Source organism: Anomalospiza imberbis, chromosome 1, assembly GCF_031753505.1.
Source record: "Anomalospiza imberbis isolate Cuckoo-Finch-1a 21T00152 chromosome 1, ASM3175350v1, whole genome shotgun sequence".
NCBI classification, from domain to species: Eukaryota; Metazoa; Chordata; class Aves; order Passeriformes; family Viduidae; genus Anomalospiza; species Anomalospiza imberbis.
In genome coordinates, this window is record NC_089681.1 from 11,745,408 (window position 1) to 11,769,053 (window position 23,646).

The following is a 23,646-nucleotide window of genomic DNA, read 5'->3' on the forward strand; positions in this document are numbered from 1 at the left end:
GTGAACATGCTGGGTTTCACTGCACATTTATGGGGCTGGGCCAGTTGACCTCAAATCACCTCTAAATGCTGCAAATTCCCACTGTCAGTCCCTGTTGCTCAGTGCTGAGCAGGCGGCTGCTGATGTGACCAACTGACCCGTCTTTGTTTCAGCACTTTGAGCTTTGTCACTAGGTTTTAAACGAGCAGCAGCAGCAAGTGTTGTGCTGCTTCCTCATCTTAGTGCAGATCCCAAATAGCTTGTGGCCAAGAGAAAAACGTTCAGCAGAGCAGTATAGGAAATGCAAATTTTCTCATCCTGTTTTTGCAGTTGAAGTTAAACTGCAGAGGTAATGAGAGAGCTTTAACTCATGTGCAACCTGGGCCGTACAAAAACAATCTACTTCAATGTTAGTTTGCATGTGTGCCTTTTTGAACCAGACTTAAAAGTTATACATGACCTTAGTGGAACAAAAATGATGCTTCACCATTTTCTTGATGACCTACTATGTTTTTTTCCCTTTACCCCCCATCCTTGAAAATGTTCAAAGCCAGGTTGGATGGTATAAGCAGCCTGGTCTAGTGGAAAGTGTCCTTGACCATGGCAGGGTGGTTGGAAGCAAATGACCTTGTCCCTTCCAATCCAAGACATTCTATGATTATTCTGTGATTACTTTAAAATAAAGCTATTTATGAAATTGGCCATGAGGAGACAATTTTAGTCCCGAGTTAACACAGTGTTAGCTGTTAAAATGGATCCCAGTCCCATTAATTAGTGGAGCATTACTGGTGCTGTATCAAGGACTCCAACAGTGTGAGGTGAGGCACATCAGTGGGCAGGATATTGTTCTCTTGTACAGTTGCTCTGTCCTCTTGTGTATACACATGTGCTATTTAAGTTTATAATTTCCATGGCTGCATGAACCTTTCTGGTCTCCAGAGTTTCCATTTAAATTGTGTGACAGTTGAGTAGGATCTGTTTACTCTGAACTGTTTTGGGTCACTCCTCTGCTTTGCTCTCTGTTCCTCACTGTCCAGAGCTTTTGTAATTCTGGTTATTTTGTGATGTGGATTTTTGATTTTTTTTAATCTACTTTTTTCCTTTGCTTTCTCTAGTGTAAACATTTTTATGTTCTTAATTTACATTGTGACACTGGTAGCTGTCACAGCAAAAAGTAAAAATACTCCAGTATTGACCTTGGCTCTCTCTGTAAGAATAAGGGCATCTGCAGGATTTGATTGCTCTTTGTGTTTTTTCAACAAAATTAGTGCTTTAATTGACTGTCTGATAAACCCACTTCAAGAACAGATGGAAGAGTGGAAGAAAGTGGCCAATCAGCTGGATAAAGACCATGCAAAAGGTAGTTACAGAGGAAGAATTCTTTAATAGGAGTAAGATTGTAATATCAGTTTTGCTTCCTCTTTTCATGTTTGTACTGGAGAACTGAATAACATGCTTAAATATGTATAGCAGTTTTTCTCTTCTGAAACATTCCTGTCCCAAAGTGCCTAACAAAAATTTAACCCTTGCTGTATGCATTAGTTTGCTGGACCCCGGGGGTGGGTTGTTTTTGTAGACTGATAAGCAGTGACTGGGTTTAACTCTGTTAGCCCACTCTCCCTGTATGAACTGAGGGTTGGAGATGCCACATCTATCCCTGCAAAGCCCTGGGGTGTTGTTAAAAGCATTTGTAAGATCGTGTTATGCCTCAGCTAGAGTGTCCTCCAGAGAACGCACAGCCCTGTAAAACACTGAGCATTCTTATTTTGTACCTGATGCCATACAGAAAGTGCACCTGTGGAGCAGGAGAACTCTGCTATGGGACATGGGATGCCCTGGGCTGCAGGGGTGATGATGGCTCCAGAGGCTTTCCTGGGAGAGTGAGCAGCAGGCAGCCAGGTCTTGCACAGCAAGCACATGTTGTTGGTAGATGCCTTTGTGCTGGGAGTGGTAGCCCTCTAGCACAGGTGCTGAAAGCAGGTTGCAGTTCACCACTGACTGACCCTTGAAAATTTAAGACTTTTGTTATGTCTGAAAGAAGCAGCAGCACCATGGGAACTGATAGGAAAGAGTGAGCTTGACCTCTAAAAGAGGATTTTCTTCTTGCCCCATCATTACTGTGGTCAAATAGAAGCAGTTGAATCAGCAGCTCCTGAGAAACTTCCTGCCTTGTGCTGCAGAGTGTTAAGCATGTAGTGAGCAGGAGAGAGGAATCACATGGGGTCATTGGCATTAGGGGTGACCCAGGCCAAGGTGGCAGTGAGATTTAGAGTTTATTGGGCAGACTTGAGTGTTGGGAATGCAGTTGGCCTCAGTACAGTTTTTGTGCCTGCCATGAATCTGCTTCTGTTTTTCATCTACAGAAGGGTAGTAACACTGATCTCCTTTGTTAAAGTAGATGTGTACGTGTATATACATGCATACGTGCCTTGTATCTTCTTTTTTTTTTTTTTTTTTTTAAAGTATCAGTTTTCATATGTGGTACCTTTAGTGTTCCTGCACTATAGGTTGAATATTTTGTTCTGGGATTTTAATTCTCCTGGGATGTGCAGCTCATCTGAAAATGAGGACAAGTGCAGTGTGCTCCACTTCATCAGAAGGAGCTGGCAATGTGACCCTTCCTTAGGCAGAGTTTTAGCACCCTCTTCCTCTGCCTGACTCTCATGGTGGAGAGGGAACACAGGATATTCTCTGCCTTCCCATTTCTGGATAGCTGTTTTTTGCACACAGATGTTTCGAGAAACCTGTCATCTCTGTTTTTCCATTCCTGAGAGTGGATAAAATGAAAAGGCACTCTAATTTTGTACTGTGTTCTCAGTTGTTATTTCTGTAAAGGCTTTGTTTATTTGGGAAAGATTTTGGTATGTGAATGTACTCACACCCTAAAATGTTATATTAAGCCAAATGTATAGGTTTTACAAAATGTGAGTTCTAAGCTGTTTTGTTTAACAGTAGTTGTTCTCTAAAAGTTTGTAGTCTGATGTCTTTAAATGTAGCCTCTTCTGTGAAGAACATTCATTTTGACATTGATTATACTGATAATAGAGATTGTGTGTGTTTTTTAGAATACAAAAAAGCCCGCCAAGAGATAAAAAAGAAATCGTCTGATACACTGAAGCTACAGAAGAAAGCAAAGAAAGGTAACTTGCTTCATACTGTACTGTTAACAGCCTTCTGAGCTGTGCTTTGACTAAGCTTGAACAGTGATAGAACTTTCTACTATAATAATCCTGCTCCTCTAATCTGTTCCTGGTACCTACTTGGGCACCAGGATACAATTACTATGTGTCATTTAAATCATGTTCTGAAGCTGCTGTCTACTGTTCTTATACAAAAGCCTTAGAACTGTTTGTGCAAAGTCAATCATGCTTTAAAATAGAGCCCTTACTGCTAACTTTTTCTTTTTGGGAACACTGACACTCTTAAAATTACTTGTGCAGATACCTGTAAAATTTTCTAGAATCTTTTGGAATCACATTAAAAAACCCATTATGTAAATGTCCCCTAACTATTAACATTTCTCACTGTTCTTCCTTTCTGCCACTTTTCCTCTTTTTTCTTTTTTTTAAACCTTACTTTAAACCTAAACCTTACTTTACTGAGACAGTGGCATGGGTTGTTTTGGGGGAGAAGGGCTCTTGGCAATTGTAGAAAACTAAAGATGAGTGAGAAGAAAAAGGGAATTTTCCTGAAAAACAATTTGCCTTTTGTAGCAGCTGTATCTCATGCTCCTGTTGCTCTCCCACCTCCACTTTGTCATAGGGGTTTCATCACTGTTCTGATGGAAACATGCAGCACTGCTAGCTGCAACACTGCCATCACTAAGGGTTTTGCACGGCCAAGTGCAAACCCCACCAGGCTTTGGAACAATGATAGGGAGCTTGTACAGAAGACTTCCTGGTTCCCTTTCCTCCACTGGGCTCTTCCCAGCTGGGTCAGAAGGGTGCTTCGAGCAGCTCTCAGTCTGCAGGTTGAAACTTGTCCTTCCCTTCCTGCCTAAAAAATATGAACCCAGAGACAAGCAAAATAAATGCTGGACTGGGGAGTTTCTTGACATTTTCAAATTGTGTAAGTGTTACTTAGAAGAGGTGAGCTGTCTCTAACTGTCCTTCCATATAGGTGAATCAGTAATCCCAGTGGTGGAAAGCCAGATGACTGGAAAACTGCTCTTGAATGTTAGCTGACTTTAGATAAGAAATGAGGAAAGGAGAGATGAAAGCCACCAAGAGGGAGCTTAGCTCAGTAGCTTCTGTGTGTCTGTCAGTTCAGTGTTTGAAATCAGAATGATGATCGTTAGGGGAATGTGACTTTTTGAGTTAGGATCTTATTTTTGGGTGATGCATAAACATGTATCTCATTTTGTGTGATGAAACGTCCGACTGCAGACCAACAGCTTTATAGAGTTTGTGGTATTCTTTCCATGTCTCCTCCTGTCTCTCCCCCACCTTTTCTAGTCTTATTTCTTCTTGTCCTTGTGTGATACAAAAAACCCATCAGTGCATGGTAGGTAAGCATTGAGAAAAACATAAAAGCATGGAATGGTTTGGATGGATGTCTGGGATCTGTGAAGTGGGAGCCTTTTTTTGAGCCTGTTTCTATGGATTGACAGCTGTCTGGCTCCATCTCCCCTTAATCCTCCTTCTGAGTGTTCAGTAAATCACTGCAATATTGAAGGAGGAGACATCATTTTCCGTGAAATGTGAAGAGGAAAGAGAAGTACTTAAAAGCTACTGGAAAAAAAAAAAAAAAACCACTGTTCTCATACTACAGATACCACCTGCATCTGTTAGCAGTGGTTAAAGCAAGCAGGCTTGGTCGTTGGATTTTCTCCTTTCGTATCCCCCTCCTCAAATATGAGCCAAACCTCAGGATGAGAGTCAGGAAACTGGTGTTTTGTCCTCCTTCAGGATTAAACATCTTTTAGTGAGGAGTGGAACCAGCCTCATTTTGCCATCATTGTTGTAGCAGCCACGATGTGATTGAAGTTTTGTTCCCTTTTTTCCCCCTTTTTCTTTTTTTTTAAATCTAGTTCCCTTGCTTAATTTTGCCATTATGATGTTCTTTTGGAGTTGTGGTGAAGGTGCTGTATTTCTGTGCTGTCCCTCTTGGAGCTGCTGTCAGACTCATGGTGTTTGCTGCAGAGCACAAAAACCAAAGGGAGTTCTGGGGGTTGAATGTATGAGGCAGGTGGAAGAGCTGAGGACTCACAGGTAGCCAGTACAGGGAAAAGAAGGAGCTGCAATATTTCTGAGGAGCTGAGAGTTGTTCTCATGGCCCCTGGGGAGAAGAGATGTGGAGAAGCCTTGGCTAATAAGGCTGTGAGTATGAATGCCCAAAGCTGGTGGCCCCAGCAGGAGTAGTCAGGGGATGGAAGGAAGTTCTCCCTGCCTTCTTGCAAGTTATCAACAATCCTTAAGTTAGAAGGAAAAAACAAGAGCAGATGCCTTTTCTCCTCTTTGTTGTTTTGATCTCTGTCTTGAGGAAATAAAGCTTTGGTCTGACTGCAATGTCAAATGTTGTTGTGAAAATGTTTTTGTATGTACCCATCTTGACAGATCTGTTCAATGTCCGGTGTGATGAAGTATGCTGGTCTTGCTTCTACTGAGGGATAAAAAAAAAATCAAGAAGGTGTTTATTTTGTAACATGATAAAGCTGCAGAAGTGTCTACTTTAGGACACAAATGAGGTTTGAACTATGGGAAAACTCGACTGGCAGGCATGTGGCTGAGTGCATGAATGTCTTCCTGTGCCTTCAACTCTCCTGTTTCTCTGTTTTACAGACTTCTTTTGTTCTGTTCTTCCTCAAGCAGGACCTGTCCCTTTGATTTTTCTGTAAAGTTACTGACTCACCTATGGGAACTCTAAAACAACCATTCATTCCCTTCCTAGCACTTGTAAGAACACTTTTGAATTAACTTTATGATCACCTGTGGGCAAGCGGGATGTTTGCTGAATTCTGGATTTGCTTCAACACTGTGCATGCTACTGTAAAGGTCCTTTAAGCTTATTCTGCTATTTCCCATCTGACCTTATGGGAAAGTGTTTCTCTTCTGCTTTGGGCAGCTCCAGATGGAGGAGCTCAAATATAAGCCTCTCCTTTCCTCGTTCACATGCTGGCAGTGGTGTCCCCCAGCCTCGACGCGTTGGGCTGCAGGGCTGGCTCTCACAGCTGATGCTGCAGCATGCACAGCAGCTCCTTGCTCCTTGTCTGCAGCCCAAGGACGTTTAGGAAGGAGGGTCATGGGCTGTGTGGCTTGTCCTGGCAGGAGTGCTGCAGGTTGGGCTCCCTGCCTTAGCTCTGGGGGGCCAAATCCACGGGGGTTTGCCTGTTCCATGGCTTCTGCATGGTCTGTTTGTTCCTGTTCCATGTAGCCAAGGTCAAAGTTCAGGCCGGGCATTTAAGATCACATATTAGAAATTATGTTTGCAGAGTAAGTATGTTCATTGCAATAAGGGTGTTTCCAAAGCTTGAAGTGATAGGGAAAACACCAAGCTTTCCAAATAAAACAAAAGGAAGTCCAGGGTCCTTTCTGGAAGTTTGTTAGGGTATTTTTAGTAAAGTGACACAACTGTGAAATTAAGGTTTTGCATTTCAAAAGACTCACGGAGAAAATTTTCACCCTATTTGTTGTCTTTAACTATTAAAAAAAAAATCCACCTGAAGCTAAATCTGTGTAGTCTTAAATAGGATCCTGGTGCACCTCACTGATCCAAGCAGTCCCTGAGGGTTTCATGGTGATCTTCAAGGTTCTTCTTCAAGGCCTCCTTACACCCTTGTTCCCACGGGGATCAGGCCTCTAGGGCTTGTTGCGTTGACACTTAGCTCTTGTCTCAACAGATGAAGTTGTGTAGTGCGTGGAATTGAAGACATCTTCTAAATTGCTCTTTGTTTTCAGACAAACATTGGCCATCAGAAATCAGCCCAGCTAACCTGAGTCAGCAGAATAATTATGCATGTACTTAAAATAAATTCCATGTTTAGGTTTTTGCTGATTCAGGGCCTCACAAGTGGATCCATAGCTGCTAAGAGCTGTTGATGCTATATTGAATCAGGAGAGAGTCAGCAGCTGTGGCTCTGCATGTAACCATTTGGGAAGGTTAACAAAACGCATGATTCTTGAAGAAAATTGATCAAGTGATTAAATTAAAATATATCTGAATGTATGTGAAAAATCTGGAGTGTGTGTTGGGTCTATTTTCTGTATTTCAGCTTGGCTATTAATGAATAAATAAACAGGTTTCCCTCCTACCTATAACATGACTGGTAGGTTTCATTTTCATGTTCTTCATGTGACACTGAGCTTTGAGGAAAATGTTTAAATCCAAGTGTATATGTAAGAAGTGGTTGGATGTAACACTGCCAATAATATAACGCATGTTAATAAGAAAACTGAGTTTTATCTGTAAGACATGTAGAAGTTTCTGCAGAATTCCCTTAACATTCAGTACATTTCTTCTTGTGTCCCCATCAGTGCTGAATTTCCAAACTGGCAGTTGCTTCTTTTGAGTATGCATCAGTTTTGGAAAGTATTCTGTGATTCTAATGAAATTCAGAGAATAGAACATGATTTTTAATTTACTGTAGAACGTGCTTATTAATTTACTGTAATACTGCCAAAAGTGCTTTTTCTTCCTCCTCCTGGTTAACAAAGATGATGTCTTTGTGTTTTAGAGCCTTTTTAGGGGGTTTTTTTGTGTTATCCTCTGGTCTTTGTAATATTGTTAGACTGCTCTCAAGGATGGTTGTGCAAAGCCCGTGACTCTAAACTAAAAAGCATAAAGCTCTTCAATGCCATTATAACTGAAGAATGTCTCGGTTCTTAAAGCAATTGCTGACCTTCTCATTCAAGCACTTGGCACTCTTTCTGTCCGTGACACTTGCCCCATCTGGAGTGGCAGGCTGGAGAGGGAGAATCCCTGGCCAGAGCTTTCCTCCCCAGGAGGGAGACTCATTCCTCTAAATTGATCAAGTGTGGCTTGACTGAAGTGAGAGCCAAAACTCTGCAGAGTCAATAAGATGCAGCTCAGAAGGAAGGAAGCTAATGAGCAAATTATCCTTATCTTTTGCTGAAAAAAAATCCTGTGTGGATGAGGCCATGGTGTCTGCAGGGCTTTTTGGGGTGTTTTGTTGTTTTAGGGTTTTTTTCCCTGCAAGCTTATAATGTGAGCTCTCCTTTACAAAAATGCAGTGAAGACATGTTGCTAAATCAGTAACTGAAGACATTTCTTTGATTTACTTTCATTCCTTGAGTTTTGAAGGCCTCTTGATAATTCCCCTCTTTTTGACAGCAAGCCAGTTTTATTGCAAAATTTTATTATATAAAGTTTTGTAATGAAAATACACATATCGTATTTAATCTTTTTGATGTTCTTCCACATTGCATCAGCAATTAGGTTTTCATTTAATTAACAATCTATTAATGTTATTGCAGTAGAAAACATCAAAAAGTGCTGTGGTTACTCACACAGCACCAGTCTAGAGTTCTGCAGGTTTGAGTTCCCTCTTCCCTGCGAGGGGATGATTTGTGCCACTTGACCAGGGTCTGGTCATCTGTGTTGTGCACTTTCTCTGAAGCACAGGTTTACATCTTCTCACTGAGGAGTCTAAACTGTGTGGTAAATAACCAGAGTTTTAATTTGCAACAGCTCACCAGGATGCAAAACTAATGCGTTTGTCTTTATCAGCAACGGAAGAAGTCAAAATAGTCTAGTCCAAACTGCTCCCTCTCTTGTCTTGGCGCTGATGATAATGTCTAAATTCTAGGAATGCTGGAATACCAGTTTGACTTTTTTTATTTTCCTTTCTGTGTCAATTTTGTGTCCTGCAATTTCTCACCATGCGCACCTGCCTGACAGCTGAGGCTCTGGGTAAGTCTGTGCCATGCTGTGACCCTGGTGGCTGGTTTATTGTAGCCCTTGCTGTGGCCTCTTTCTGGTGTCTGTTCTCCACTAACTGCCTAGACTTTAATTTCTAATGCAACTAAAATATTGCCTAATCTTGATGAACAAACCATCTTTTGATTTATTTTCTTTTGGCATCTAATTGGAACACTGTAAAAGAAGAAAACCAGTATTGTGGATAAACCTCTGGTTTATTTTAGAAAGGGATAACATGGACAGATAAATCTTGTCACGGCTGGGAGAGAAGTTAAATGGAATAGACATGTCATCAAGGTGATGTTCAAATAATTGAGTATCTTATTGTTAATATGACTTTTAAAGTCTAGAGCCTAAAGTCCTTAATGTTGGTCTTTGTAATCTGTGATCCAAGTTCCCTTTTTTATGAAAATCGCATGCATCTTTCTTACCTGATCGATAAGAAAGCACTATATTTACTTCATGCTGGGGAAAGGGTTGGAATTCAGCATCACAGTTGTCTCCTGTTGCCTGATCACATCTCAAATATGTTTAATTTGGCGTGCTGTTTCAGCTATTTTGAAAATTTAAAGTAGCTGCCTTGAGATCCCATCGTGAATGAAGCATGATGTTTTTGAATCTGAGCAAAATACTCATACCTGCACTTGTAATTGTGGTGATGTAGTTGTTGCCTTTGGGAGAAGCCTGAATTGATAAATCGGCAAGATCTCAAACAAGGCACCTCCACTGGGCTCCTGGAGCTGGGCCTTGTTGAGGCTGCTGCTTGTCCCCATTTTTTGAAACCACACGTTGTGGTTTTCCTGGTTTGTAATTCAATCTAGAAATGTCATTTGAAAACTTGTAGCTTTTCTGCTAAGGCAAAACTTTGCACTTTTGAACATGAGCAGCTGACTCAGATCTCCAGTAGCCAAAAGAAAGACTCAGATTTGGTTTCTGAAGGAGTCCAAGGTTAATCACAGTTACGAGGTTTATGGTGGCAGAATTCTTCTGTTCTCAGCACAGATCAATATTAGTTCATTTATTGGCTTTACTGGGCAGACCTTAAAGGAGGTTGTTTATTCTGGCAGCTGGAGCAGGTGTGCTCTTGTAAAGAAGGTGGTTTGGGAATGACTGACTTGGAGCCTGCTTTGATTTGTACAAGTAGAGGTGTACTCAGCATTGTCTCATACCGTGTAAATTCTGCCACTCTGTCAAATGACCAATATTTGAATATTCAAGTTCTGTGAAGATGCTTAAAAAAGTGCAAGGGAACTGTCTTTTTGTGAGGACATGGAAAACAGTAAATTTTACCAATATCTGCTGCATTGCATTGTCAGTAACAGCATCAACTTTAGCAGTCCAACTTGCACAGAGAGAATTTTAAAATTATTTGGTGTTGCTGAGAGTTTTGCTAGTATGTCTTATAAAATATAGGCATGAAATTGGGTTGAAAGTTAGGTTTCCTTTTCCTTTTCCCCTAATATTTTTCATTTACTAAAGGTTTTTTTGAACAATAGTTATTTAAAAAATTGCATGAGGCTTTCAGCCAGGATTCACACAAAACACTGTAAAATGCAAGTTCTATTGCATGTTGGTCCTCTAAAGCCCTTGCATGTCATGGTAATGATGTAAAGCACCTGCTGTGAGGATAACATATTGAGACCTGTCCTTGAAGTAGCAGCAGATCCATGTTACTTTTGATGAGAAGCTGTTCAGCTCCCTGCACATGGTTAGCTGTCACTTGCCTGTGTCCAGCTGCCGGTCACCAGGCTGTTGGAGCATGGTGTTGTTGGAGAATTCCATCCACAACTTCTGGTCTTGCATTTGTGCTCCTCTCTGCATCACCAGAGCTCCTCTTTGAGAAAGGCTGGATTTGAATTCCTCCTCAGTGTTCAGGTTGTTGACTTGTTCTCCTGGGTGCAGCTGGACATGCTCTGCAGAGCCATCCCTACCTCCTGTTCATGTCAGGCTGGTTGCAGACCAGTGACCTGTGACTACATTGGATGCTTTTGACCATTGCTGTTGCTGGTTGCTGTGGTAGGTCACTCAAACCTGCCTGCAGCTGGGCTAGGAGTGCCCTTCCAGGTGCACTTCCACAGCTGCTGCTTGATAAGATTCTTCTGGAACTATCTTATGTCATTGTGGTAGTTGTGTTGGTTTGGAAGTGTTTGGGAATGCATAACCTAAAGGCCAGAGAATGTGTGCTGGAGGGAATAATCACCTGCTGATGTTCCTCATGAAAGTGTGCCTCATGACCACAGTAAAAATACTGCAATCAAAAATACTGCTTTGGCCAATTAACCTGCTCCTTGTCGTTCAAGGGGGAAAAGAACTGCATTGCTCTCCAGTGGTCGATGCTCCCTTCTGAGATAAGTAGCAGACTCAAATCAGTGGAGACCCGAGGTGTCTGAGGAGCAGAGGTGGTCAGCAGTTGGCCCTCACACCTGTGGTGGTCTCTGGGTGTAGGAGTGCTGCTGTAGGGATGTGCTCTGCTCTGCTTAGCAAAGGAAACTGGTTCAATTAGGCAGAGATCTCATCCCTCAAATTTCCTGAGCTGAGTGCAGCTGGCGATTCAGGGAGTGGGAAGAGCTATGCCTGCTTTCAAAAGACTTTCTAGATTGATGTCTGCATTGTGGAGCTTTCAAAGGATGTTGATAAATCTTTCCTCCTCCTAAAAGATGAGTTATGAGAAGTCACCAGGAGAGAGTTGTATTCATCTGTAAACATCTGGCTTCAGAGCCTCATCTGAATGATTCACCTAAGCTTGTTTCCTGCTCTGAATTACACCTGAGACAGCTTCTGTGTTTTCACAGACTGCCCAAATGCCCCTGAGCATAAAAACAGGTCTGTGAAAATACTGGTGAGACCATAAATACCAGTGAGTGTCTGTTACTATAATGACTCACTGGAAGAAATAAAATGGGAATTTTGTAGAGGTACAGAGGAAGTTGGAGAGTGGTTTAGTTTTACACATGCTTTGGCCAAACGGTTTAAGTACCAGCCTGAACATTATCCTCATAACTTTGTTGAATTGAGTGAATTACACAGGTGGAAATTAGGATTATTCTTGCCCCAGGTTTTGGCTGTTCTTGTTTCCCTGGTCCAAGATGTCCTGCTCTAAGGTCCACAGGAAGTACCAAAGTTCACTATAATTGAAACCACTTTGTCAATGATGTCCAGTTGCTTTTTAAGTGTGTGTGCTCTCACTGCATAGGCAAATGCATTTAACAAGGATTTACTGCATTATGCACATGATTATGGTGGAGCAGCTGAATGTTTATAGCAGTTCTCCAGAGCTGAACTAATGAGTGTTTGATTTAGTTTGCAGCTAATATATTTTGCACTTGGTACATCCATGGTAGTGAGCCAGTATCTAGGCTCAAACAGGAGGTAGTTATTTTACCCATTGTAATTGCAGGCAACACTCAAAAAGGGCCTGAGCAATGATGCAAGTTTCTGTTTCCTAAAGAATTTGAAAGAACAACTCCAGAGAAGTATGAAATATTTAACCACTGCATCTGATGGCAAGAGTATGGGGAGGGCCTGAAATGTACAGAATGGTCTTGGAGCAGGAAGGCCCAAGGGTCTCCTGAGGATGACAGACAAAAAGGCACAGGACCTTCAGGGAGGTACCCAAAGCTCTGCTATAACTTCCTTCTGGTAGATGCTGATTTTGATGGAGGGAGCAGAGGACCTTCAGACTCTTCTTCTTAAAGTTTATTTATTTCTAAGTAAGTTTTACGACCACGTTAGAGCAGCCAGACTGATCTGCAGGATCAGACACTGCTGGAAATTTGGTACCAGGTGGCCTTGGCAGTGGCAGTGTCCATGTTGCACTGCATGTGATTCTTCCAGGATCCATTGCAGAGCTCTGTGGGTGTCAGTGCATTTTAACTGGACTATGTCTAACTCTCTACAGAGGAGATTTGGATATATCCAGCCTGTAATTCCTCTAAGCCAGCGCAATTCTCTTTACTTCCATCGCTGCTCTCTTTTCCTGTACCTCTGGCTGTGTATCAGTGCAGGGAGGCTGATGGCTTTGCCTTGCTCTGGAGTATTAAGGAAATACATATAATAGTAAGGCAAAGGTTTTTCCTTTTTAAGCCTGACATTTAGTCATCTACATTTTGTACTACACACATAAAGAGACTTTTTTTCCTCTTGCTCGTAGCTTTAAATCCTCTGTGCAGAAAGGTTGCCATCCAAAAAACTGATTTTGGGTAGCTGCTTGTAACTCACCCACCATTTTTTCAGTGTTATCTTCCTGGTAGTTATATTGCATGTGATGGTATTTCTGGGAGATTTGCAACAAACGTATACAACTGAGGTCCGCTGCATGAAAACATCTTGCAACTGCAACGTTAATGGTTATAGTATATCTAAGCAGCAGGAACTTTTTTTTTGCATGATGCAGCATAAGCAGTCAGCGCAGAATACTTAGCTGTCACAGAAAGTTTTGGTATTATGACTTGACTGTAATTAACAAAGTGAAGCTTTTTATTTCAAAGCATTGTAATTTAATTGTATCCATTGACATATATTGGACATATATAGATCTATATGACCAAAAAAAAAAAAATCCAAACAAAACCTATGTTGAGAGGTTTGGTTTAGTTTGGACTCTGGAATGAAGAAAATGGTTTCAGCAGTTGGTTTGTGCAGAGTACTCGAACCCAATGGTCCGATGATCAGTACTATGTCCACAGTAGCATTTTGTATAGGAGATTGATCCATTCATTTAGTGGCTCCACAAAATTCTCACTAGGACCTTGTTACACACAAATGCAAGAAGGCAGAGGAATACACCTGGGCTAGTGATTTACCTGGGCTAGTTAATTTATTTATGAAAGTTGTTCTTTCATCTCTCAGTTAGTAAGGTGTTAGTTTTTGGCAAGGATGACGTGAAGAGTTTCTACAGCTAATGCTCTGATAAAGTCCTTTTTTAAAATGCTGTCTTTGGCTTGTTGAAACCTTTTGAACTGAGCTGGATTTCTATTCTGTGCAAGAGGGGAAAAAATAAATGCTTTGAAATGCTTAATGTAATTGAGGGGGGAAACATCCTTACTGATTTGAATGAAGGGAAAATGCTGGTTGAGACTCAAATTGCAAAAGCACAATCCAGCAGCAGTGCTGGCTGAAAATCATGTCATCTTCTCTGGAGAGGCACAGTTGTGACAATATGTGCTCTTGATTGTTTCCTGCATACAGGACGGGGTGACATTCAACCCCAGCTGGATAGTGCTTTACAAGATGTCAATGATAAGTACCTGCTGCTTGAAGAAACCGAGAAGCAAGCTGTCAGAAAAGCTCTGATCGAGGAGCGCGGTCGATTCTGTGCTTTCATCTCGATGCTACGCCCTGTGATCGTAAGAGCTCTTCATTTTCAGTCAGTACAATTCGCAGATTAGATAAGTGGCCAGAAGCCTCTGAAGAGAGTATCTGGTTATGTCTTAGGAAATAATTTCTAGAGCCAGAATACAGCCTGTATCTCTCTCTGTTTAGCAAGTGGTGAGAGTTGGGACCTTTCTTGTAGGCACTTGGAGTAATTCAGCAATGAAGAACAATGAGCACAAAGACTGAAGTCAGTTTGTGTTCTTTATGCATTCCAGCATGAGACATTGCAAATGCAGTTTTTTCCACTGCTTTCTTTCTTAACATCACATTTTAATATAAATCCTACTTCTACTCCAGTGCTAGGACTGATAAATGTTTCAAGACCTCCCCTGAGTATATAATGACATTATCTGACAAATTGCAGGCTGCTTCCATGCAGTTTTCTGATAGCTCCTTTCTTTCTACCTGACAGTTTTTCAGTTCGTGTGAAAGGTTTGAGTAAATTTTCATCATCTCAGCTAGTCTGAAGCCTGACAAGGAATTGTTCATGTCTTTGTGCAAGTGAGGTGCATTTTTGAAGGGTCACCAACCTACTGGGATGATGTTCCCAGTGCTTGTTTACAAAAAGCATCAGTCTCAACAGAAAACCATCGTTAGAGAATTAGAAAAGTCATGGCTGAGCAGGAGGAGGTGAATTCCAGATTCAGAGGACCTGGAAGAAATAGTAGCTAAGGAATTACTGTGGTAGTTTACAGTGCAGGAATCGTCACCTGAGTTAGCCATCAATGTAATTTGAGCCAGAATCAATCATAGATGTATTAATGCTCTGTACTTGTATAATGCATTTAACTTAACTATCAAAAACTATGAATTTAACCCCTGTTTACACTCAAGCTTAAAATTGTTAGGGCACATTAGTGAGTGTACATAGAACAGTTAGGTATTTGTCAAGTGCAGCAAAACTGACACTTTTTCTGAAGATGTCACAAGAAGATGGCTGAGACTTACTTATCTTGTTGATGAGAGAAAAGATTTCTGGGCCTTAGAATTTATAGCAATCTTAAAGTAGTTACAAAACTCTAAATTAATATTTTCAGCCTTTCATAATTACTTAATGTGGAAAGAAAATGCAGCTCCACTGGGCATCCCCACAGTAATCAGCAAATTGATAAAGGTCATATATTGTGTTAGAGGTTTGATTTTTAAAACTGAGCCTGTGGTTAGCCTGGCTTGTTTTTCTTTTCAGGAAGAAGAAATATCAATGCTAGGAGAAATAACCCATTTACAAACCATATCAGATGACCTGAAAAGTCTCACCATGGATCCACACAAATTGCCATCCTCAAGTGAACAGGTTAGCTCTTGTTACCTGGAAAACATTTTATTTGTGGGTTGCCTGGCTTTTTCTGTTGTGTTGTGAGGAATATTGACTACTAGTGTTTAGTGCTTTAATGTGATGTTTTGTAATAGCTTTTTGGCAGCAAGGCCATTTTTAACATAAGCAATTTTTAAAAAACAACCTGTTTTGTTGTGAAAATTTTTTTCAGGGGCTGAGTGCCCCTAAAATATTTGCTAAGACCAGAGTGAAGTGGTAGCAGTAACACTTTGAAGGGTATGAAGATGCCTGATGTCTGTGGAGAGTGTTTGAGAAATGAGTGTCATCTCCTTGCCCTAGGTTTGAGCTCCCTGTCTTTTTGTAGTCACAAAGTTGCTAGGGTTGTGTAGTTTTGATAGAGTCTAACATTTGAGCATTTTTCCATGCTGTCCTTAAAATGCATAGGAAAATGTGTGTCATTAAATGAATCCAAATAGGACATTTTTCTGCAACCCTGCTGTGTGAACTCAGTTTTTTTGTCATACTTTATAATGACCTTATCATTGACCTAGAAGTGTAAAGCTCTGTTGTGGTTGAATACTAAATCTTCAGTTCATTGTTTAAAATGTTATAGTACTTCAGCTCAAAGGCTGTATTATTTTTTTTAAGTCAAAAGAAACAAAACAAAAGAAACAAAAACCAGCAAAGCTTCCTTAATGCAAAAAAAAAAAAAAATCTCCAATTTACTTTCTAAGATTTTTTTTTCCATTTAGATCTGAACTTTATTTGTATGGTGGCAGCCTTAGTGTTGAAGTATGCCAATACTGGGAAAGCCAAGGATGAAACAGACTCACCTTGGTGATACAGTGTAATTTTGGAAGAGAACTGAGACTGAAGTGGCACTGAAAGTTTGTGACAGGGATGAATGTTGTATGACAAGCAGATGCTTTCTTTTAATAGGGTGAAAATTTTTCCACATCCTTGATGCTATTGATTATCTTTCATCAGGTAATTTTAGATTTGAAAGGTTCTGATTACAGCTGGTCTTACCAGACTCCTCCATCCTCTCCCAGTACTACCATGTCCAGAAAATCTAGTGTTTGCAGGTAAGTCAATTGGTAATATTTATTTTTAACCTGCTGGGGGCAAAGGGAGGCAAGTTCAGACTGTGAAATGGATTTGTATACATTCTTAAATATTAAATAGCAAGTCTTACTGAAGCAGCCCCTCATGGTCTTTACTCATTTAAGTGTGTGCTGGGGACATTAAAAAGGGATGGGCATGACTGAACAACTTTTGAACTCAACACAACTTGAAGATGCAGTTGATTCAGTTCTCTTGAATCCATTTTGGATCAAAGAGCAGACTGTACTGATCTAAACTCTTGAGATTGTCCATTCATAATTTCCTTTTCTGTTTTTCGTGTGATGACTTTTTAGATTATTCTAAGTAGCTGTTACTAATCAGTAAGTTAAACTATTTGAAAAGGGGAAAAACATCCTTGACAATTGCCCTATCAGTCTGGTAGATGGAAATGCTTTTTTGATACAAGTTTTTTTGACTGTTTAATGCTGTCTAATGCTGTCCTGAAATATGTTGAAACACTGGATTCTGTCTATGCTTTCTCTGTAAAAACTGTTTTCTTTCATAAAACAGTTTATTAGCATGTTGCCCCCATATCCTGGTGTCTACATTTACTCTTTCCTTTTACTGAAAAGGAAGATACCCTGTTGTGTATTCTGCTCAACACCTCTCTAGCTGCTCTCAAATGACTACCTTTCAGTTTGCTTTATGAACTACGTACTACAGGTTCCCTGTGTATGAGCAAAGTTACCTACAGCATGTCAGAGCAAGTGAACACAACTTGTATGTACCTACTTGTCTCTGCATGCAGATATATATTAAAAAAAGGCAGTACTTTTATATATATATATATGTGGAAATGTGCATATTTAGAGCAATGAGCACAGGCTTAAAGATGCAATATCCTGAAGCTATAAAAGAAAATGGCAAAAAAACCCCAAAATTCATCATTTCTTCCTAATCAATTTCATTTTCTTGTACGGTAAAACTGGTATGGCACAGACTGACATGTGGTGAAGCAAAGCAGAGCTCCCCTTGCTCTGCTCCCTGCTTCCTTGCACATCCTGTTGTAGGTGGCCGTGGTGCACAGGAGGTGCAGCCTCACCTGTGCATCCTTTAGAGCCATCCTTAGGCCAGGCTCCTGCCAGTGCAGCAGAGAGCTGCCATCAGAGTGGGGCATCCTGCTAGTCCTGCTCAGCCACCCCAGCAGGAAATTCCCAAGGCTCCCACATTGTGGCTGGCATGTGTGTACTGTCACACATGGATTCTAAGGATTAAAAATCAGTCTCTTCCTTTGAAAAATCACTTCGGTTTGTTTTAATGGATATTAATTTTGGGGTTTAATTCTCTGGTTGTCTTTGTTACTGACTAAAGCTCCATCCCCAGTGACTTGGCTTCACTCCATATGCTGTCGTGTGTTTTTATCTGGTAGGAAGCCTTCAAGTGAGCAAAACGTGTCCCAGGTACTCTGAAGTGTGGGAGTTTGGTGATGCTTTCAGAAGTCTCACACACTGTCCTGCTGGCTATCTGCAGCAGCATGCCTAGAGGCAGACTTTTAGATGAACTCCAATGTCTTTGGTTCCCCTGCTAGAAATCCCACTGACAATCTGGGCCAAGTGTAAGTCAGAAATAGGAGAGAACCATCAGCAGACACTTTCTGAGCGAGTGCCGTGCTCAGGGAGGGCATGTAGCAATTCCTTCATCCCTAACCTGAGTTTGAAGTCTGAATGGTTAAGATTTGATCATTTAACTGACACTCAGGATAAAATGCCATTTTCTCTCTGGTCACCAGGGATACTGCAGCTGCTTATGGTTCTTTACTGATATATATGTGCATATATATATATATATATATTTAATTTGTCAACATTTTTTTCCCCCGGTTTATGCTGCCTGTTGCTAGAGACATGTGGAATGTTAATTGTACTGTATATGGGTCTCTCCCCACCCTGCCCTTGTGTCTTTTCCTCTCCCCTTTCCTTTCTCTGTTCCTTTTGTCTCTCACAGCAGTCTGAACAGCGTTAACAGTAGTGATTCCCGGTCCAGTGGCTCGCACTCGCACTCACCTAGTTCACACTATCGCTATCGCAGCTCCAATCTGCCTCAGCAGGCACCCATGAGGCTGTCCAGTGTGTCCTCCCATGATTCTGGATTCATGTCCCAGGATGCTTTCCAGTCCAAATCGCCATCCCCCATGCCACCAGAAGCACCTAACCAGGTACGTGCAAGCATGAGAACAAAAACCTGAGTGTGAGCTGGACTCTCTTACTTGGCTCACCTTTCAGAAAAAGGATCTGGTGTGGTTTTGGGGTACCTGGAGTCAGATTAAACATTGAGGGTAAGGGTTGTCGCAGTGGATTTCATTTATCCAAAAGTTGGGCCTCTAGCTGGAGTGATTTATGCTGCTTTGGCATAAAAGGGATGAGTTGCTCCTGGGCTATACAGTTTTCCCTTTGGTCCTGGAGGGAGCCTAGATGCCTAACTTTGAGATAAATACAGACAACCAAGAGCAAGAAGACCCACCTTATAGAGGGAATAATATTCACTTTACCCACTGAGGTTACCAGTTAATATCCTGCACAGGTTGCAAGTGGTTAATATCTGGTGGCTCTTTGCTGTTTAATGGGCAAATATTGATGTCAGAACATCCTTTTGACAGCCATAGTACTGATACTGGTGGCTTTGGCATTAGAGAGACTTCTTTAATTCCTCCTCTGCAATGGGCCTGGGATACTCTAAATGCTGCCAGCATTATCATATGGAATTAGTTCTGCCATTTTTTTATGACACCCATTTCTGTGGATAGATTTGAATTTTGGACTCTCAGTTGAGGACCTTGCAGAAATAAGGTTTCTGCATGAAAATGGGAGGTATTATTCATTCTTTATGGAGCTCATAAGAAATGAGTTTTTGTGTAGTCATATATAATAACATCCTGAAGCCAGTCAGACGGAGAGGATTTCACCAGAAATATAAGCAAACTTTCCCTGAGCATTTTTGGGTCTGCAGAAGGAAGCTGCTATTCTATTTGTCCACGGCATCCTTCCTCTAAGAACTCACTGGCCATCTGCAGGCAGAGATTTGCAATGCTCTGTGGCCTGTATCTTTCAGCACCTGAATTCTCTTTGCTGTTTTTTTGGGGTTTTTTTAAAGAAATCATGCAGCAACTGTAATATTTTTAAACAAGGCTGAATTGCTTTTCTCACATTATAAATCCTATTGAAAATCTTACCTACAAACTGAAAAGGACCTAGTATCCTGTTGTTGAGTATTACTTAAATACACCCTGAGGTCACTGGAGAAAAACTGTCTTTTACTTCAAAAATGTAGTTGCACTCCTTTTTACATGTTGGGGAGTAGGTAGTTTTTTAGGCATGGTTGGGGAGTGTCCATCCTAATAGTCAGCAAGTGTTAGGGGTTATCAAGTGTCACCTGCCCATGGAAACTACCCTAGACCACCTTTGGTAGCATACAGACCCTTGCCTTTTGTGGAACATTTAGTAAGTAGTACCCTTAGAGAAATTTTTGAAGTATCATCCAAAACAACACTGGTTCATTTAGGCTTGGAACACACTCTCAAGGGAAGCTCAATGTTTTTTAAATTTTACTTCCTTCTTTCATTTTAATAGAAATGCTTTCTTTTCAAATGATACCTCTTTTGTCCCCAGTCTGGACACAGCATTTTTTTTTTTTTAGTAGATGACATCCTGAAGAACTTTGTGCACACTAATAAAATGAATGTTTTGTTTAGATTGGCTATGGCTAACCTAAGTGAAATGCAAAAAAGTAAATGAGCAATAATAAAGTAAACTGGAATAGTAACAAGGTAAGGAAGTTGACTTTTAAGATACCTACATCAGTTACACATGCTAGCATCATCTTTGGTTTTCATAGTATCCACTGCACCTGCATAAAAGGGCAGTAATAATCCACATGATGATGCTATGTTTGCAGACAAGGATGTAAATTTGCAATTGCTCTTAGCATGAAAAAAACCAACACCTCTCTTTGCAAATTCCCCTGTTAAGCAGAGGAGAGAACTTAGGCTGGTATCAGGTGGCAGAACATCCTGAAAGTCGATGGGAGTCACGCTGATTTACACCAGCTAAGTTCATATGCTTTCACTTCATTTTAGAAACTGTCCATAAGGTTGCAAACTGATCCAAGCATCACTTGAGCTTTTCATGAGCTGTAGAAGGCTGCAGCAGTGTGACAAGTGTAGTGTGTTGGTATAACAAATAGTTATGTGCTCTGTATGTCTCTGGTTCTGTTTACCTTTACGCAGAGGAAAAGGTAACAGATCATTGCCTGGCTGCTTCATCTTTGCTTAAGTGTCTTGCTTTGTATGTTCAGCACTAAGTAAGTTGTGTGTGCTGTGCTGACAGGTGACTGTGACTGTGAGCTGAGCAGATGCTGTTCAGTGGGCAGCGTTACCCGTGTTGTGTGTCTCTAACCAACTGACAGATCTCCCCGTGGGGCTGTGCTTGGAGCATCGGTGCTGGGTGGGAGGAGGCTGCTGCTCTGTCTCAAGCACTGATGACATTGTTTCTAATAGTGACACTGAGAAGGCAGAAAAGCAAGCTCTGGAACCAACAAAGGAGATTAAAAGCTGTATATCTTGTACAGGTGGACACTTTGTTGATGTTTGCTAGCTACATGCTGTGGCATATGTTGGATTAACAAAGCCCTTTTTCATTTAATAGTGAGTTTTAGAAAAAAAAGTAGGAGGGGCCATATATAATTCCTATATTATAGGAATGTGAATATATGATTTCTGTGAAGCTGTTATGTATATAAGCTCGCCTATATTTTAGGCAAGTAAGTGTCACTGAAAAGTAAATTGAATTTCTGCAAAATCACAGATGGGGGATGGGGAGTTGGTGGGAATCTCAAAGAGTAACTGGAGATTGAAACAAGACACAGACTATACCAGAGGAGAAATGTCTGACAAAATGAAGATTGCTTTCCAGCCTGTAGTTGTTAGTAAGAGTAGTAAATAAGTCTTTACCATTATCACAGTTAGCATAGAAGATAGGAAAAAGAGCAATTATAACAACAGACTGCTCTTTCACTGGTGTGTGAGGATCACCTTTCTGCAATTGCTGGGAGTAAAAGTGTTAGCCTGTAGCACATGGCTGTACCTGTGGGAAGGTCACTGTAAAAGGCTTTAATCATAATTAAAGGGGCACATTTGGGTGTAGCTGAACAGCTGGAAAAGCATCACAGGTCTCTTTCTGGAGTGGAACAGTTTCTTTAAATGCCAGGTGTAAGGTCAGGCATGGCCAGCATTGCCCATGACACAGTGACCTCATAAAAAGCCCTTCTGACAGACCTGCTGGAAGCACAGAGTGGCTCTTGGATGGACATTGGATGTGGCTGCTGCTGCTAAACCCACACCTTGCCCTGTGTGGTAGAAAAACTGAGGCCTGGGAGTATCTGTGATCACATGATGTGATAGTACTATGGTGATGTTTGATTCAGGGCATGATAATGGTAGGATCCACTGGATTTGAAGTGAACATGCTGGGGGAAGCACTTACACAGTTGGACTTTACGGGCTGCTTGTGACTTCATGGAGATGAAAGCAAAGGGAGAGAAAGAAGCAAATGAAGGTAAAAATGTTGATGCACTATCAGACAGCAGAGAGATAAGTCTTTATTGTTAGAATGATCTGGAAAGCACTTTCCCTAAAAAGTCAAGTAGAGGGAAATGTGAATGTGAAGTTGCTTCTGCATGTACAGGTTATAAAGCTTCAAAGAGTCTGCTTTTGGGTAGATTCCATTGCTTGAAATAGCTGCAAGTTAGAATAGGGGAAATATATTGTTACAGCTGTTCAGTTTTCCATTTAAATTAATAAATGCTTCCAAATCAGACCTTAAAAGAAACCCCCAAAACAGGACCAAAAAAACTCCACCAAAAGCAAACAATCAAAACAAAAACCAAAAATCAAGTTCAAACTGAAACACATCTCTAAATTATACAGATATTTGTTTCTTCTAAAATTCCTTTTCTAGTATTTCTTCTAAATTTCCTTTTCTTCGTTCTTTGTGATAGTTTGTCCCTGACTAGAAAGAAGGGTCAGTAGAGGCAGATTCCAGGAAATTAGACAAATTGAGAAGGTGACCCTTGAGTCAGCATCCAGAGCTTTTCTAAAAGTAGCTGAGCCCATCTTCCACTGGCTCTAGAGGAACATTGGAGCACGCTCATCATTAGGATTTGGTCTCCTGGGAAACCCTTGTCTAGGAAGCTCTGTCTTCTATTTGAGAACGGGAGAAGGTTAAGAAAGAAATGCCATGTTTTAGTGGAAAACATAGAAAACAAAGGATGCAAGTAATCCAAGATAACCATGGTCCTTTTATAGGTTAGTAGGACAGCAGATAGAAAATATAATTGTACAGTTGGATAGCTCAGAAATTTTTTTTTTATATTCCTGCTGGAACTCATACATACCACACCAAGCAGTGGGACACTATCCATGGCTCATCTGAGAGACCAAGCTACACTTGTACAAATGTACATTTGGAGCACTGCTTGTCACTGCAGAGAATAGTTCTAGCTTTATACTGTTAATTTTAAGCTTTTTCTCAGAAGACATAATTTTAGAACAGAGCAGAACTGCCATTATCACAGCTGTGGGAAAAAATAGCTAAAATGGAAGAACTGATTTTAAAAATTACTCAAACAAAACAGTCATTTTAAAAAAGGAATCTACTAAAACAAGGTGAAAAAAATCTGATAGTCAAACTTCTCACACCATGGGCTGGGGAGTAGAAATTGGTCTGCCCTGTGTGTGTGCTCCCAGGAGAGGGTGTGCCAAGGCTTGTGCATCTAGAACAAGCACTGCAAAGTCTGGAGACTCTTTGCCCAAGCAGTAGTTGTGCAGTTTCTGTTTTCAGTCCCTCGTGTAGCCTATGGTAAGAAGGGAAGTCTGTGCTTCCCACACCCGGGTGCAGCCATTCAGGACTGGCTCTCCAGTCTGATCCAAACATCCTTTGACCTGCTGCCAGTTATGTTTTCTTTAGGCTTTTCCTTCAGGAGGTCAGTATTCTTCTGCCTCCCTCTCCATTGTTGGAATATTT

At 41.0% G+C, this 23,646-nt stretch overlaps 1 protein-coding gene across 21 annotated transcripts in view; it reads left to right on the plus strand.

The window, feature by feature from the left end:
- Positions 1–23,646, plus strand: part of MTSS1 (MTSS I-BAR domain containing 1) — a 127,420-nt gene that overhangs the window by 92,923 nt on the left and 10,851 nt on the right. For 8 of the 21 annotated variants that reach the window (XM_068181374.1, XM_068181366.1, XM_068181338.1 and 5 more), the window contains 7 exons: positions 1,248–1,339; positions 3,045–3,119; positions 8,836–8,847; positions 14,044–14,201; positions 15,416–15,523; positions 16,493–16,590; positions 18,575–18,785. In XM_068181374.1, the coding sequence (XP_068037475.1) occupies positions 1,248–1,339; positions 3,045–3,119; positions 8,836–8,847; positions 14,044–14,201; positions 15,416–15,523; positions 16,493–16,590; positions 18,575–18,785 (754 nt within the window). Of the gene's footprint in view, positions 1–1,247; positions 1,340–3,044; positions 3,135–8,835; positions 8,848–14,043; positions 14,202–15,415; positions 15,524–16,492; positions 16,591–18,574; positions 18,786–23,646 lie in introns of all 21 variants that reach the window. The other 13 variants (XM_068181383.1, XM_068181499.1, XM_068181450.1 and 10 more) reach the window with 6 other exon arrangements.